Genomic DNA, 16,940 nt, shown 5'->3' on the forward strand with positions numbered 1-16,940 from the left:
CTTTGAGGTAAGATGCAAAACCTCTTGTGATTCGACTAATGTGATATACGTTTTCTGGTGTCCTTGCGGCTTGATGTATGTGGGTCATACCACACGACAGTTTAAAACCAGAGTCATAGAACATCGACATTGTATTACGAAGTTGAAGTTGGAGGCACCTATGACACGTCATTGTGTCCATTTTCAACATCATTTTGACCAACTGACCTGTATGGTTATAGACCAAGTGATATTAGGTAAGAGAAGGGGGGATATTAAAAGCATTCTATGGAGAAAAGAACAATATTGGATCCATTTATTACAAACAGTGGAACCAAAAGGTTTAAATCGCAATATAGAATGGAATGCTTATTATTAATTTAGGTGAAGCCACTCCCAGGGGCTGGATTAGAATGAATACATTGGAGCAGCTGAATGTCCCGGGGCGGGGCTTTTTCTCATAGAGGGTGTGATGAGGTCAGGTTTAAATACTCTGCCGGCGTCTTTTCCACTTGCGCCATCTTGCTAGTGCATGCATTAATGATTCACGGTCTGTTTGGTGATTTTGAGAGGTCCATGTAAGGATCCGAGGCAGTACCCTTCCTGAAGCAGCTTGTATATCGGCGAAACAAGGCGCACTTGTTGAAGGGAGACACGGGATGGTGTCAATGGGTATATACTGAACAGTGTGGCGTTTTCTCCAACTTTACTACCATCAGCCTGGATTTATAAGACTAACCGAGCCTGGAGCTATAAACAAGCAGATAAGTGACTGTGATTTTTTGAAAGACTGTGCGGGTTTGATAAGCCTGCGATTTTCCTAAAGACATTGATTATATTCTGTTCACTTTGAAAAACTGGGCGGGTAGGTCTACATTAAGGGTTCAGGCTTTAAATTGATGAGTGTGTTTGGGGGTATTTAAGATACACCGGATTTCATACCGGTTTGGTGGTTTTTAAGGGAGGTGTTTCATCTTGTTTAACTCTTTAATTAGTGAAGGGGAAGGAGAGTTTTTATACCATCCGTTTTTCTCATGTAGTCATGAGTTTTTGCGTTTGTTTTTTTTTTCCTCTTCTTTCTCCTCACTGGAACCAGTGATAGTATTTTACTCCTTCATAAAATAGCGGATTAAGCAATTTTTGCAGTGTGTTCCCTATGAGGAGGTTTGAGGTTCCCTGTTGGTTTATTAGCAACGATCCCGATTGTGGAATTCTGGAGTTACAAAGTGTCACACCTTCAAAACCATTATTTCAAACTATTTTGGGTATTTAGAATTTAAATTAAGAAGGTTTGAAATTCCCAGTTTTACATCTAGAGTATTTAATATTATACACCATCTTACACATAAGGGATATGGAGTTGTGAACAATATGAATGTGAGGTTTCTATAACATTTTTTATTTTTTTTTTTAAGTTAAAATTTAATGCCAAGAAGTGTAGTGATGCACTTGGGGTGCAGAAACCCAAAGAGAGATACCGAATAGGAGGGGAGAGATTGGTAAGCTAAGACCTTGGGGTGTTGGTGTCTGAGGATCTAAAGGTGAAGAATCAATGTGACAAGGCAACGGCTGTGGCCAGGATGCTAGGCTGCAAAGAGAGGGGTATAAGCAGCAGAAGAAAGGAGGTGTTGATGCCCCTCTAGAAGTCGTTGGTGAGGCCTCACTTGGAGTATTGTGTTCAGTTTTGGAGGCCGTATCTTGCTAAAGATGTAAAACGACTGGAAGCGGTACAAAAAAAAGCTACAAAACCCCTCCGAAGGGACACCACCTTGTAGTGGTGGAGGGGCTTCTGCGTTTCAATGACTCAGAGGGCTATGCTGAAGGGTTACCCATATCAGACAGGCCTCTGAGGAGAAACCAAAGAGTGTCCCAAACTAGGAGAGTGGTAAGTTGGCGACCTGAAGTTCGTATGCCCAACAGCCCAGCTGCCCTCTGAAATTTCATCTTCTTTATGTAAATTTCCTCTCTGCAATTGCTGTTACCTTAACTGAGAGGAAGGGGACAACCGGCGGTCAGCCGCCAATGGCCAGCGTTTTGTCCCTTGAGCAGCAAGTGCGGGACCACTGTGCCACGAACTGCCCACAGATGAAAGGGTTGGCAAGTCCTTTGATTAGCGCTGGCGAAGGAGCGTCGACGCTCTTAGACCTGGAAAAAACGACTCCATCGGTCCCGACTTATTCAACCACCATGTCCAAAGGAGTGGAGGAGTGAGTTAGAGGCATATGCTGAAACAGAGGATGTTTACAGCAGAACACGAATCGGCAAAACCACTCCTAAAACACCTAAGAGAAATCAACTTGGAGTTTTTGGCTCCCGTGGAGGTTACATTGAATACCATCTGGCAGGCGCTTTGGGACCTAACGGTGGCAGTATATAATTTTGTTTCAGATATAATTTTATTAGAGAGTTACATGGACAATTTAACTGAACCCTTTGAGAGTGAAAAATTGATATTCTACACGAGCAAGAAGTGGTTATGAGTTCCGGGTATGACTCCTAAAGTTTTCCTCAGAAATATTTCCTCAATTTTTACTTTAAAAGGAGTGAAGTCTGTGAAAACTGGGATCACTTTAATCAGTAGGATTAGAGACTTAAGTATATGTATTGTTAAATAACTTCTGGTTTTTAAAAGAGAAAGAATGTAATCAGATCTATTATTTCTAACTAATATTGGACAATAAGTATGTTTTCAATTAAATGAATTGACTATACACCGTATTGGCCTTGAAGAAGCCAACCAGATGATCAATGTGGAATAATGAATTAGACGAGTAATATCTGGGGATAATCAGGTTAATACCACTATTTTTTTTCTGTTTACTGTTTAATTGATCTCCTTGTCTTGTTTCACTCTCCCTATTTAGTGGTCTAGGGAAGAGAATAGAATTACCTGACTGAAATAATTCCTATATATTACTTTCTCTATATTTCCGGCAAGTTGTTTTATCGCTTGTAAAAATTTAAATGGTTATAAATGGTTATAAAGCTTCAAAGCTTTGCTCAAAGTCCACCTCTTCAATGTCGCCTTCGGCACCTAACCATCATACCTCTATTCAGGAAACCTGGACTGCCCCTACTTGACATTTCGCCCTTTAGATTGTAAGCTCCTTGGAGCAGGGACTGTCCTTTATGTCAATTTATGTTAATCTGTACAACGCTGCGTAACCCTAGTAGCGCTCTAGAAATGTTAAGTAGTAGTAGTTATAAATAAAAAAAATTTAAAAAATTCAAAAAAGCTACAAAAATGGTATGGGATTTGCGTTGCAAACCATACGAGGAGAGACTTGCTGACCTGAACATGTATACCTTGGAGGAAAGGAGAAATAGGGGTGACATGATACAGACATTCAAATATTTGAAAGGTATTAATCTGCAAACAAACCTTTTCTGGAGATGGGAAGGTGGTAGAACTAGAGAGCATGAATTGAAGCTGAAGGGGGGCAGACTCAGGAATAATGTCAGGAAGTATTTTTTCACGGGAAGGGTGGTAGATACATGGAATGCCCTCCCGCGGGAGGTAGTGGAGATGAAAACAGTAATGGAATTCAAAGATGAGTGGGATAAACACAAAGGAATCCTGACAGAATCTCAGCAGAGATTGGGTGGCAATGCCGGTAATTGGAAAGGTAAACCAGTGCTGGGCAGACTTCTACGGTCTACGCCCTGATCGTAACAGATATGCATGGGCTTTAGTGTAAATTTTAAGGGGCTTCAACATTAGCTTCAGAACTTTTAGTACAAGAACAGTGCTGATCAGACTTCTACGGTCTGTGCCCTGAGAATACCAAGGACAAATGAAACTCAGGTATACATATAAAGTATCACATACCATGTAAAATGAGTTTATCTTGTTGGGCAGACTGGATGGACTGTACAGGTCTTTATCTGCCGTCATTTGCTATGTTACTCTTTGGGGTTCTACATGGAATGTTGCTACTAATTTGGATTCCGGAATCTTGTAACTCTTTAGGATTCCAGAATCTAGAGTGCTGGGCAGACTTCTAGGGTCTGTGCCCTGTGAATGGCAAGGACAAAGTAAACTCGGGTATACATATAAAGTATCACATACCATGTAAAATGAGTTTATCTTGTTGGGCAGACTGGATGGACCGTACAGGTCTTTTATCTGCCGTCATTTCCTATGTTACTATGTTACTCTTTGGGTTTCTACATGGAATGTTGCTACTAATTGGGATTCCGGAATCTTGTAACTCTTTAGGATTCCAGAATCTAGAGTGCTGGGCAGACTTCTAGGGTCTGTGCCCTGTGAATGGCAAGGACAAAGTAAACTTGGGTATACATATAAAGTATCACATACCATGTAAAATGAGTTTATCTTGTTGGGCAGACTGGATGGACTGTACAGGTCTTTATCTGCCTCATTTACTATGTTAGTGTCATACTGTTTGGAATATGACATTCATTTAACTCCCTGAAGCGTTTTATCTTGGATTTTGTTCCTCTAACTAAAAGAGGTGGTGACTAAGAAAAGCTATAAATTCATCTAGAACAAAAGTGAATTTACAGATTACATAGTGTAGAACTGTTGAGTTTAAACACACGTCATATCAGCACATTCCATTTTAAGCATAAAGCGAAGTCTTTGATAAGCAACTTGCTCACTCAGAATATAAGTGTATCTACACATTATACAGCACAGAACAGTTGTGTTTAGAGATAAAAAGGGAGTCAACATTTCAAGATTAAGTTTAACCTTGCATGAACTTAAAAAGATGTGAATAATGCTTTTTGAATTAACATTAGTGCTGTGAGATCTTACAAATGATCACGAATGTATATAATGTTCTTTTCAAACACAATTCGGTACGATTTAATATTTCAGCACAAAACGATGGAAATATATTGTCAATAATTACACTTTGTAAATCAGTTATTCTTCTCAATTACGATCAATTTCAATTATATATAGTTTTAAATGTTTATACAGAATGAGATAAGCTGCTTTAACTACACATAATTTATTGTGCATTTCAGATTTCAGAGCACTGTATCAACAAGCTACTATGGGAAGCAATACATTTGTGTGATTTTAAGAGAAAAGAGGACATGTCAACAGTGGCGTTCCGAGGGGTGCTGACACCCGGGGCGGATCGCCGATGCGCCCCGCCCCGTGCAGCGAACCCCCCCCCCCCCCCCGGGTGCACGCCGCTGGGGGGGGTGCCGCGCACTGGCAGCGTCATTGGTTTCCATGCTCCCTCTGCCCCAGAATACGTTACTTCCTGTTCCGGGGCAGAGGGAGCATGGAAACCAACAACAACTGACTGGCACGCAGCACCCCTCCAGCGGCGTGCACCCGGGACGGACTGCCCCCCCCCCCCCCCTTGGTACGCCACTGCATGTCAATGATCTTGAGGGATTTTAAAGAAATATATCTAATACATATGTTTAACAATGAAATTACCTTTTTGCAACCAGCATGTGAGAGTGCTAACCACTTAAACACTGGTCCCCCAACTGTATTGGCAGCGTTTTTTCAAAATGAGCGTAAGCTGCCATGTTTTTTGTACAGATGTTGTAAAAGGAACTACGTTATATTCACAGAGGAGTTTTTTTTTTTAAGGTCAAATATGAATTTTTGAGGTGGTAATGACTTTGAAAATGTAAACAGATATTTGCCTTTTCACAGTACTTAAAGAAAGTCCCTGGTGAAGCCTTCTGGTGAAACGTAGGCCACCACTGAACATTTTTTTCTGCTGGTGCCACAGTGGTTTGCAGTTTTATGGTTAAGTAATTTACCCAAGATCACAAGGAACTGCAGTGAGATTTGAACCGGGCTCCCCTGTTCTCACCCCACTGCACTACTGCTCTGCTCCTCTAGGCATCAAACCACGGCCTGCAGATTACAGCCTCCAAGCAATAATCAGAAGTCCCGGGACATGAATTGAAGGCTCACAATGAGCTCTCCCTGCACCCCTGGACAAGTCATTGTCTCCCCTTGTGTCCACGATACAGTTGAAAACAAGGCATTTGTCTTAACTTAATTTCCAGACCAAGAAAGACAAATTACAATACAAATTTTTTTTTTACATTATGGGGATCCTTTTCAAAGCACTTAAATTTATTTACAAAGTTCCATAGGTTACTATGTAATCTTTTAAGTCTAACTGCTTTAAAAATACACCTCCACGTTATCTATTACTAGTAAAAAAGGCCCGTTCCATATCATCAAGCTGATCAATCCATAGACTGGTGGGTTGTGTCCATCTACCAGCAGGTGGAGATAGAGAGCAAACTTTTGCCTCCCTATATGTGGTCATGTGCTGCCGGAAACTCCTCAGTATGTTCTCTATCTCAGCAGGTGGTGGTCACACACAGCAGCAGCTCTGGCTAGGCCTCCAAGCCTAATCCTTAGGTTTTGTTGAGGCCTGGGGTTGAGGGCTCTTTTGAGCAAGTGCAAACCTGGTGGTGCCAGGTCCCTCCTTTTCTCCCCCCTCCCGCTGGCTCCGTTTAAAAAAAAAAAAAAAAAAAAAAAAAAAAATTTTAAACGTCTTTAAAGGCGTTTAATTCGACGTTTCTTTAAACGTTCATTGCAGCTACTCACTGGGACACCAGTTCGTTACAGCTCGGAGCGGCAAGCAGGTAATTTTACCTTTTTATAGCGGGCAGGGGGTTCCCCGATTCTTCTCCTCGTGGCATATGGCGTCGGAGGGCGAGGGCGCAAAGGGTCGCTCCCCGGATCGCTGGAGCGCTTCTAGAGGGGATGCGGGGGTTTTACAACCTGATTCGCCCTTGATGGGTGACAGTTTAGTGACCGATGAATGTCCCGGTCGTTCCTCCGGCGTGGCGGTTTTTTCCCGCCATAAACGCCCATCCCCCGCTCCTCGCCTCCGCCATCTTGGCCGGCCACGCGGCTCGGACGGCTTCTTCGTGGGCCGCCCTTGAGGTTGGAGACATTAATGCCATGAACGCCCTTAATTTGGGCGACGGCAACAAGCGGCTAAAGTTAAGCGCCGTTCTTCCCGCGCGGCTCCTTCGCGGAGTTTCGCGCCGGACGCCATTTTGGATGCGCAGCATGTCTCTCCCCCGCTATTGCGAGCGCCGGTTGAGAGTGCGTCTAGGGCTGTTGCCCAGGCTGCGGAAGTGCACAGTCTGGGGGGTTTCTCCCCCGAGTTTGTTTTGCTGCTGCATCAGGCTTTCCTCATGCAAAACGCTGCCCCTGCTCCCTCTTCTGATAAAGAGGTTGAGGTTCCCAGAGGTAAACGCCCTCGGGTTGATTTCCAGGCCTTGGAGGACTTTGTCTCCTCCGATGTAGATGAGGGCAGCGTGTCTGAGGTCTCCCAACGGTCCTTTGCGGATTCCTTGGAGGAGATAGATCCCCGCTCGGATGGAGCGGATGACCCCTCTGCAGTGCGGCTTTTTAGCCCAGAGGATTTGCCCAACCTGTTGTTACAGGCCATGGACACTTTGAAGATTTCCTCTCCGGAGGACGTCTCTCCCTCAGCCCCTGTTGGCTCTGCCATTATGCTGGGGACGAAGCGCCCGCCTAGATCCTTCCACGTGCATGATGCCATGCACACCTTAATTGCGGCTCAATGGGATGTCCCGGAAACGAGCCTTAAAGTGGCTAGGGCTATGTCCCGCCTCTATCCTTTGGCTGTGAGTGAACGTGAGGCCTATCTGTGGCCTACCGTGGATTCTTTAATCATTGCGGTGACTAAGAAAACGGCGTTGCCGGTGGAAGGTGGCACGGCCCTAAAGGACGCGCAAGACAGAAGATTGGAGGCGGCCTTAAGGTCGTCCTTTGAGGCAGCTGCTTTAAGTTTGCAGGCCTCAGTTTGCGGCTCCTATGTGGCCAGGGCGTGCCTGACTATGGTGCAGCGGGCTTCCCCCTCGGATCTTTCCTTGAGGGCTGATTGGCCGGCCCTGGAATCGGGCTTAGCCTATTTGGCAGACTTGCTGTATGATGTCTTGAGAGCCTCAGCTAAAGGCATGGCTCAGACAGTCTCTGCGCGGCGGTGGCTTTGGCTGAAACATTGGTCTGCTGACCACGCCTCTAAATCCCGCCTGGCTAGATTGCCTTTTAAAGGCAAGCTGCTCTTTGGGGTCGAGCTGGACAAAATCGTGACCGATCTCGGCACGTCTAAGGGCAAGAAATTACCAGAGGTCAGGGCTCGGGCTAGTACTCGTCCCGGTACCTCCAGAGGACGGTTGCTGGAAGCCCGTCGGTACCGCCCGGGCAAGTCGGGTTCCTCTGCCCCCTCTTCCTTCAAGAGGAATTTCTCCCCCAAGCAGCATTCCTTTCGCAGAGACCGCCGTCCCGGAGGTGCTCCCTCCGGTCCTCCCCCAGGGTCTCGTACCCAATGACGGGGCCTTGGTCCACGCCCCAGTGCAGATTGGAGGACGGCTGTCCTCGTTTCTGGGCGAGTGGACCACTATAACTTCAGACGCGTGGGTGCTGGAAGTCATCAGAGACTGCTACAAGCTAGAGTTCTGCCAACCCTTAAGAGATGGGTTTGTACTCTCTCCCTGCAAGTCTCCGGTCAAGCTGTGGCAGTGCAGCAGACCTTGGACAACCTGATCCGCCTGGGTGCGGTCGTTCCGGTGCCAAAAAATCAGATTGGCAAGGGACGTTACTCCATTTACTTTGTGGTTCCAAAGAAAGGAGGTTCTGTCCGGCCTATCCTCGACCTCAAAGGGGTCAATCGGGCCTGGAAAGTGAGGCACTTTCGCATGGAGACTCTCCGCTCTGTTATAGCGGCAGTGAAGGCAGGAGAGTTCTTGGCTTCCTTGGACATCAAGGAAGCGTACCTGCATATTCCCATCTGGCCTCCTCTCCAACGCTTTCTGCGTTTTACAGTCCTGAGACGACACTTCCAGTTCAGAGCCCTCCCTTTCGGGTTGGCTACTGCTCCGCGGACCTTTTCCAAAGTAATGGGGGTCATAGCGGCCTTCCTGCTAAAGGAAGGAGTACAAGTCCATCCTTATCTGGACGACTGGTTGATCCGAGCCCCCTCTTATGCAGAGTGCGGCAAAGCTGTGGACCGGGTGATTGCTCTTTTGAGCTCCCTGGGATGGATCATCAACTGGAAGAAGAGCCAGCTGCGCCCGACTCAGTCCCTGGAGTATCTGGGAGTTCGATTCGACACCCAAGTGGGCAGAGTGTTCCTGCCAGACAATCGGATTGTCAAGCTTCAGGCTCAGGTGGACTAGTTCCTAGTAGCCTCTCCTATTCGGGCTTGGGACTACGTGCAGCTGTTGGGCTCTATGACGGCCACGATGGAAGTAGTGCCCTGGGCCAGGGCTCATATGAGACCACTACAGCTATCTCTGCTGCTGCGCTGGACTCCGATGTCGGAGGATTATGCTGTGCGCCTTCCCGTGGACCCAGCAGTGCGCAAGGCGCTGAGCTGGTGGACGCAGACAGACAAGTTGTCTGCAGGATTGCCTCTGGTGACCCCGGAGTGGATTGTCGTCACGACAGACGCCTCTTTGATGGGCTGGGGAGCCCACTGCTTGGGAAGGACAGCGCAGGGGCTCTAGTCTCCTGCAGAGGCAAGTGGTCTATCAACCTCCTGGAACTCAGAGCCATTCGGTTGGTGTTATTGGAGTTCATCCCGGTACTGGTGTTGTAGCCTGTACGGGTCCTGTCGGACAATGCCACGGCTGTGGCCTATATCAACCGCCAGGGAGGTACCAAGAGCGCCCCTCTAGCCAAGGAGGCTATGAGTCTTTGCCAGTGGGCGGAAGCGAACCTGGAGCAGCTTTCAGCGGCCCACATTGCCGGAGTCATGAATGTCAAGGCGGACTTTCTCAGTCGCCATACCTTGGAGTCCGGAGAGTGGCAACTATCTGCTCAGGCGTTCTTGGACATCACGAAGCGCTGGGGCCAGCCGAGCCTAGATCTGATGGCGTCATCGGCCAATTGCCAAGTGCCGCGCTTTTTCAGCAGAGGACGGGACCCTCGATCCCTGGGAGTAGATGCTCTTCTCCAACAGTGGCCGACACAAGAGCTCCTCTATGTGTTCCCGCCCTGGCCCATGTTGGGCAGGGTGCTAGACCGGGTGGCAAAGCATCCCGGCAGGGTAATCCTGGTGGGTCCGGATTGGCCCAGACGTCCCTGGTATGCGGACTTGATCAGGCTCTCAGTCGACGATCCTCTGCGGCTGTCAGTGGAGCAGGGCCTGTTACATCAGGGTCCCGTGGTGATGGAGGATCCCTCTCCCTTTGGTCTTACGGCCTGGCTATTGAGCGGCAGCGTCTGAGGAAGAAGGGCTTCTCAGACAAGGTCATCGCCACTATGCTGAGAGCGAGGAAGCGCTCTACTTCTACTGCTTACGCCAGGGTTTGGCGTATCTTTGCAGCATGGTGTGAAGCAGGCTCACTTTCTCCCTTCACTGCTCCAATTTCTTCAGTGTTGGCGTTCCTGCAAGAAGGTCTGGAGAAAGGCCTGTCGCTCAGTTCCCTTAAAGTCCAGGTAGCGGCTCTGGCTTGCTTCAGGGGCCGCCTGAAGGGTGCTTCCCTGGCTTCGCAGCCAGATGTGGTGCGCTTTCTCAAGGGAGTTAATCACCTGCGCCCTCCTCTGCACTCAGTGGTGCCTGCGTGGAATCTCAACCTGGTGCTAAGAGCATTGCAGAAGCCGCCTTTTGAACCCTTGTCGAGGGCATCTCTGAAAGACCTGACGTTGAAAGCAGTCTTTTTGGTGGCTATCACTTCAGCCAGAAGAGTTTCCGAGCTCCAGGCGCTCTCATGTCGAGAGCCTTTTCTGCAGTTCACTGAGGCAGGAGTGACTATTCGCACAGTGCCTTCCTTCCTGCCCAAGATTGTTTCTCGCTTCCAGGTGAATCAGCAGCTCTGTCTCCCTTCCTTTCGTAGGGAGGACTACCCAGAGGAGTACTCCGCTCTTGAATATCTGGATGTGAGACGAGTCATCATCAGATACTTGGAAGTGACCAATGATTTCCGGAAATCGGATCATCTGTTTGTCCTGTTTGCAGGTCCTCGTAAGGGTCTGCAGGCTGCTAAGCCTACAGTGGCAAGATGGGTCCAGGAAGCCATTGCAGCGGCTTATGTGGCCGCGGGGAAGGTGCCGCCTATCCAGCTGAAGGCTCGCTCCACGAGAGCTCAGGCGGCCTCGATGGCAGAGGCCGGATCCGTCTCCTTGGAAGAGATATGCAAGGCGGCAACGGGGGCTTCGGCTCATACATTCTCCAAGCATTACCGTTTGACTGTGGCTGCACGGGCGGAGGCCCGGTTTGGAGCTTCAGTGTTGAGGTCAGGGATTTCTATGTCCCGCCCTGGGTGAGTACTGCTTCGGTACATCCCACCAGTCTATGGATTGATCAGCTTGATGATATGGAAGGTAAAATTATGTATAATCATACCTGATAATTTTCTTTCCATTAATCATAGCTGATCAATCCATAGCCCCTCCCAGATATCTGTACTGTTTATATTCTGGTTGAATTTTAGGTTCAAGTTTAGCCTTCAGTTACTTCAGGAGGACTTCGTGTTCAAGTTCTTCTTTCACTTGGATTCTTCAAGAGTTGAGACGAGTTTGTGTTACAGTGAGCTGCTGCATTCCTCTCCCCTCCGTTTTACGGGGCTGGATTGAGACATAAATTCTGCCGGCACTCCCTCCCGCTTCGTGCGGCTGTAGGGCAGCTTTGTACCCCTCCCGCTTCGGCGGTGTTAGGGTCAGTCAGCTCCTCCAGCGGTTGCGGTTGCAGGATAAGCCAGATCCCCCCGCATCGGCGGGTGTGGTGTCCCTCCCCCGCTCCGCGGGGATGAGCTGGACGGATTCCCCTCCCCCACTTGTGTGGGGATGAGCTGGGTTAATTCCCCTCCCCCGTTTCGGCGGTGGTGAGCTGGGCAGAGTGTCCCTTCGTGGGTGTAATTCTCTAAGTGCTGAGTCCTGCGGATGGAGCTTTGATATCGACATACTGAGGAGTTTCCGGCAGCACATGACCACATATAGGGAGGCAAAAGTTTGCTCTCTATCTCCACCTGCTGGTAGATGGACACAACCCACCAGTCTATGGATTGATCAGCTATGATTAATGGAAAGAAAATTATCAGGTATGATTATACATAATTTTACCTTTCTGTAGGCAAGGAAACGGGCCTTAGGCAGGCAATTTCCCCCCTCCCCTCCGTGCTATGGCCCCCTCGAACCCCCCCCTTCTGCGAACCTGTCATCCCCCCCCCCCCCCCCGCCGTTGTTGTGCTACCTGTGCTTAAAGCCGAAGTATTGTTCTTCCCTTCCCATAGGTTCTTCAATCATCTTGTCTGGAAGTACCTCTGCATGCGTCTGACGTCAGACGCACGCATGGGTCTGACGTCAGACGCACGGAGTTAAACTTTCTGAGATGATGATTGAGGAACCCACCCGAAGGGCAGAACAACACTTCGGCTGTCAGCACAGGTAGTGCACAACAGCGGCGGGGGGGGGGGGGGGGGGGGATCGACAGGTTCGCGGAAGGGGGTGGGTTTCGAGGGGGCCGTAGCTCCTCCCCTTGCCTTGGAATCAGCTGTGTTGACGTCAGTGACGTCCGTGCGTGTCTGCCTCACAGACCACCTGCAGCCAGGGAGCCACGGTCCCAAGCATAGAACGTTGGAGTTGAGAATTATTATATAGGATTCTTAACTTACCAATTCCATACAACATTAGCTGAAATATTCCAGAATGCAGGTCAACAAATACATGCAAACATTCTGAGCGGCCACAAGGTTCCAAGATAGGAACGACGAGTGTCGGAAGAGCAGTTTCAATAAAAGCTGCAAAGAGATATAGATATAGAGCTTTAACTTTAGATTATAGTTAATATATTGACCAACTACTTATATAATTAGGATCAACTAGACATAAGTTTATGGTGCTTACTAAGAACACTAGGAATTGTTAGAATTGGAATGAATAAAATCCAGCCCCTTTTAATCATATCTCAAAGCAAACAGTTGTTCTGTTAGGCATAACCAAGTTTTATTGGAAAACATCCAAATAGAGAAAACCTATTAAGGTGGCAATACAGAAAACAAATCCTATTTGTCTACATCACTCAGTATATCTTACTAGAAAATCACAATTTTCAGATTTGTGTAAACCTCTTAAATTTAATCCTATGCCTCAAGCAGAAATTTGGTCTTACCTGATAATTTTCTTTCCAATAGTCCAATATTCCAGAACCTGTGGGAATGTGTCCATCAACTAGCAGGAGATGCAGGACTGAAACCTGAACTAATACATATCTCTCTTGGCATCCAGTCCAGCTCCTCAGTAATTACGTAGACAAGATAAATAAAACAAAACAATCTTAAACAACTCGCTAATCTAACACTAACCAGAGGAGCAAACATGTGTGCATAAGTATTATTATTATTATTAACATTTGTATAGCGCTACCAGACACACGCAGCGCTGAACACCAGACACAGAGAGACAGTCCCTACTCGATAGAGCTTACAATCTAAAAATACAGACAGACAAGACAATTAAGGGCGAGGAAAGTACTGGGTGAGAAGGAACAAGGATAGGGGAATTGAGTAGTGGTTAGGAGCCAAAAGCAGTGGTGAAAAGGTGGGTACATAAGTATTGCCATACTGGAACAGAACAAAGGTCTTGATGGACCTTTGGTCTGTCCCGGTATGGCAATACTTATGTACTTATGTAGATGAAATGCTGATACCACTTTCAGAAGGAACTATGTGCATGGGAGACCCCCGCCTCTGAAAAGTGGAAAAAAAGCGATCAGACAACAAAGCAGCCACCAAAAACCGTGTCTTTATTGTAAGATCTTTCAAGTACGCCTTCCAGAGTGGCTGAAAAGGAGACTCCTGAAGAGACTGAAGGACTAAACTAAGGTTCCACTCTGGACACAGCACACAAAAGGGAGGCTGCAAACATCCCACTCCCTGCAAGAATCGAAAGATATCCAGGTAAGCTGTTGGAGACACCTTCTGTAGTCAGCCCCTGAAACACTCCAAAGCCACAACCTGAACTTTTAAAGAACCCAACGAAAATCCTTTCTGAAGGCCTGCCTGGAAAAACACTAGGATGTGCGCGATCTGGGCAAAGAAGGGAGAAAGTCCGCACGCAGAACAACAGCCCTCAAATGTCCTCAACACCCTTGCATACATAATGGACGTAGAGCATTTCCGAGTCTGAAGCAAGGTAGCAATGACTGAATCAAAATAACCTTTTCATCTCAACCAAGCCTTTCAATGGCCGAACAGTAAGACCAAAGGGGCATGGATCCTCCATGAGCACCGGACCTCGCTGCAGTAGGACGGGTACCTGCAAAAGATGGAGAGGATCCCCACCCAGCAATCGAATCAGGTCCGTGTAACACTGCCTCCAGAGCCAATCCAGGGCTATGAGAATTATTTGACCCTGCTGCAATAAGATACACAGCCTACCATGGGTCAAGAAAGGAAGACATACAGTAGATGTGTCTCTGGCTAGGGCAGCAGTAGGGCATTGATCTCCACTGAGCCAGTTCTTACTGACAAATAAAGAACTTGGACACTTTGGCATTCCTTTTCGTCACCATCAAGTCTAGAAGCAGAGAACCCCATTGGTCCACTATCAGCTGAAATCCTTGATGGATCATTTCCATTCTCCTGGTCCAAGGCGTGCCTGCTAACAAAGTCCACCTCCACATTCCAGGATCCAGTGAGGTAAGCTGCCAACAAGCAGAGATGATTTTTCTCCATCCAACTCATGAGGGAGATTACCTCCACCACCATCAGATGGCTGCCAGTCCCACCTTGCTTGTTGATATAAGCCACCCCCATCACATTGGCAAAGAAAACTCTGACCAGGGCCTCCGCCACAAAGGGAGTGAAGTTACATAAGGCAATCCAGGAGCCCTGTGCCAGATGAAACTTGTAATGAGTTCCCCAATCTGACTTGCTGGCGTCCACTGTCACCACCTGCCATTGTATTATCGGGAACTCCAACAGTCAAACTCCAGGGTGACAACCACCACTGCATACTCCATCTGGCAACCAGTACACAAGGAAAATGAAGGTTGTAGTTCTGTAACACCGGAGATCAGCATCTGAGAAGAGATTCTTGTAATAGCGGCATATAAGCCCGAGCCACCACTTACTTCCATCACAAACGTCACTGACCCCAGAACCTGGATGTAGGCCCATAACCCTGGCCTGCCTTGACCGAGGAGAAGACGAATCTGTTGAACCAGCTTCAACTTCCTGCCTTCCGTGCAAAACTCATCTCCCTTGCTGTGTCGAATAGAATGATGCCCAGATACTCCAGGGTCTGTGATGGAGTTAGTCTGCTCTTCTCAAAATTTATCAGCCAACCCAATGACTGCAGAAGACAGACAACTTTGTCTGTCGCTGCCACGCTATCTGAATAGGATGATGCACAAATGAGACAGTTGTCGAGCTACAATTAAGCTCAAGACTCCCTGGTGCAGAAGGAAGGTTGCCTCCACCACCATAAGCTTCATAAACATTCTTGGTGCCATGGCAAAACTGAACTGGAAGTGATGGTCCAGCACCACAAAACCTAGAAACCTGATGCGGTGGCCATATGAGTATGCAAGTACACCTCTTCAAGATCGAGGGTGCTGAGAAATTCTCCCGCTTGAACCGAGGCTATGACTGCTCTTAGTGTTTCCATGCAAACCATGCAAACACAGGACACCCGGACACAGTGGTTTAGACCTTTGAGATCTAAGACTGGATGAAAGGTGTCTTCCTTCTTTGGGACAATGAAGTAGGCGGAGTATCTGCCTTGTCCCTGTTCAGGCTGGGGATCAGGAACAATGGCCCGGAGTGCCAGCAAAGGAATCTACGGTAGCTTGAACCTCAACCACCTCGGTTCCCTTTCAACAAGGAGACTTAAAGAAGAGAGGAGTGACCGTTCAGGAGCACTCCAACTTGCAACCTTCTGTAAGAATATCCAGAATGCACTCGTCTGATGTGATTTTGGCTCACTCATTCCAAAACTCCTTAAGATGTCCTCTCACCAGAGGACGAGAAGAGTGGACCAGCCTTGTGTCATTGCGAAGCTCAGGAGAAATTGGACGTTCTGAGAGGAGGACTTACTGTCCGCACAAAAGGAAGACTGGCATGCCTGAAAGTGGAACTTCTGACGATAATGCTGAGGTCCAGGCTGGTACCATTGAAATCGAGACAGAGAGCCCCCTGAAGACGGACGACCAGAGGCAGTTTAACTAGATGTAACTTTGACACTGCATCTGCAACCCATTGCTGAAACATACCATGACAGCCAAAGACATACTGTGAGCCAGAACATAGTAACATAGTAGATGACGGCAGAAAAAGACCTGCACGGTCCATCCAGTCTGCCCAGAAGCCGTAACATATTATAAATAGCATCCACCAAATAGGCCAACCCCAGTTCCAGCTGGACGTTATGGTGCCCATCTTGTATTGCAGGCTGCTAATGTCACTTCAGGCATGCTCTTGCCACAAACGAGCTGCACACTGTTGCTTGAAGGCCCAAAGAAGCCACATCAAAGGCTTGTTTCAGTGACCCTTCTAGCTTCCTATCCTGTAGGTCTTTTAGGGAAATGCCCCCTTCCACCAGCAAGGTGGTTTTCTTAGTCGCTGCCATAACAAAGGAATCCTCCCTGGGAAGCTCAATTTATTTTTTTTCCTCTAGAACCAACAGGTAGAGCGACAAGTCATGGCTCTTCCCACTCTACAGAAGAATGGGTCTCATGAGACGTGGGGCTGAATCAGGTCCTGTCTGGGTGCATCTGGTTAGGACTTAGAAGAACTTCTAAGCCCCCTCATGATTGACAAAGATACTACTACTACTACTACTTATTTCTACAGCACTACTAGACAAACACAGCGCTGCACACTAAGTCCCTGCTCAACAGAGTTTATCATCTAACCAAAATAGTACTTTCAGATCATCCCACTCCTCCCTCCTCTAATGGCTCGTTCAACGATGGCTCCTCTGAATAGAAAGAGGCCACATCAGATAAGGAGGGAGAAGCAAAGAC

The 16,940-nt window shown here is 47.6% G+C and overlaps 1 protein-coding gene across 1 annotated transcript in view; it reads right to left on the reverse strand.

The window, feature by feature from the left end:
* The window catches only part of MED14 (mediator complex subunit 14), a 157,993-nt gene that overhangs the window by 64,191 nt on the left and 76,862 nt on the right, over positions 1-16,940 (reverse strand). The window contains 1 exon segment of the mRNA XM_030202340.1: positions 12,589-12,714. Coding sequence (XP_030058200.1) covers positions 12,589-12,714 — 126 coding nt within the window.

This window comes from Microcaecilia unicolor, chromosome 4 (genome assembly GCF_901765095.1).
Source record: "Microcaecilia unicolor chromosome 4, aMicUni1.1, whole genome shotgun sequence".
NCBI classification, from domain to species: domain Eukaryota; kingdom Metazoa; phylum Chordata; class Amphibia; order Gymnophiona; family Siphonopidae; genus Microcaecilia; species Microcaecilia unicolor.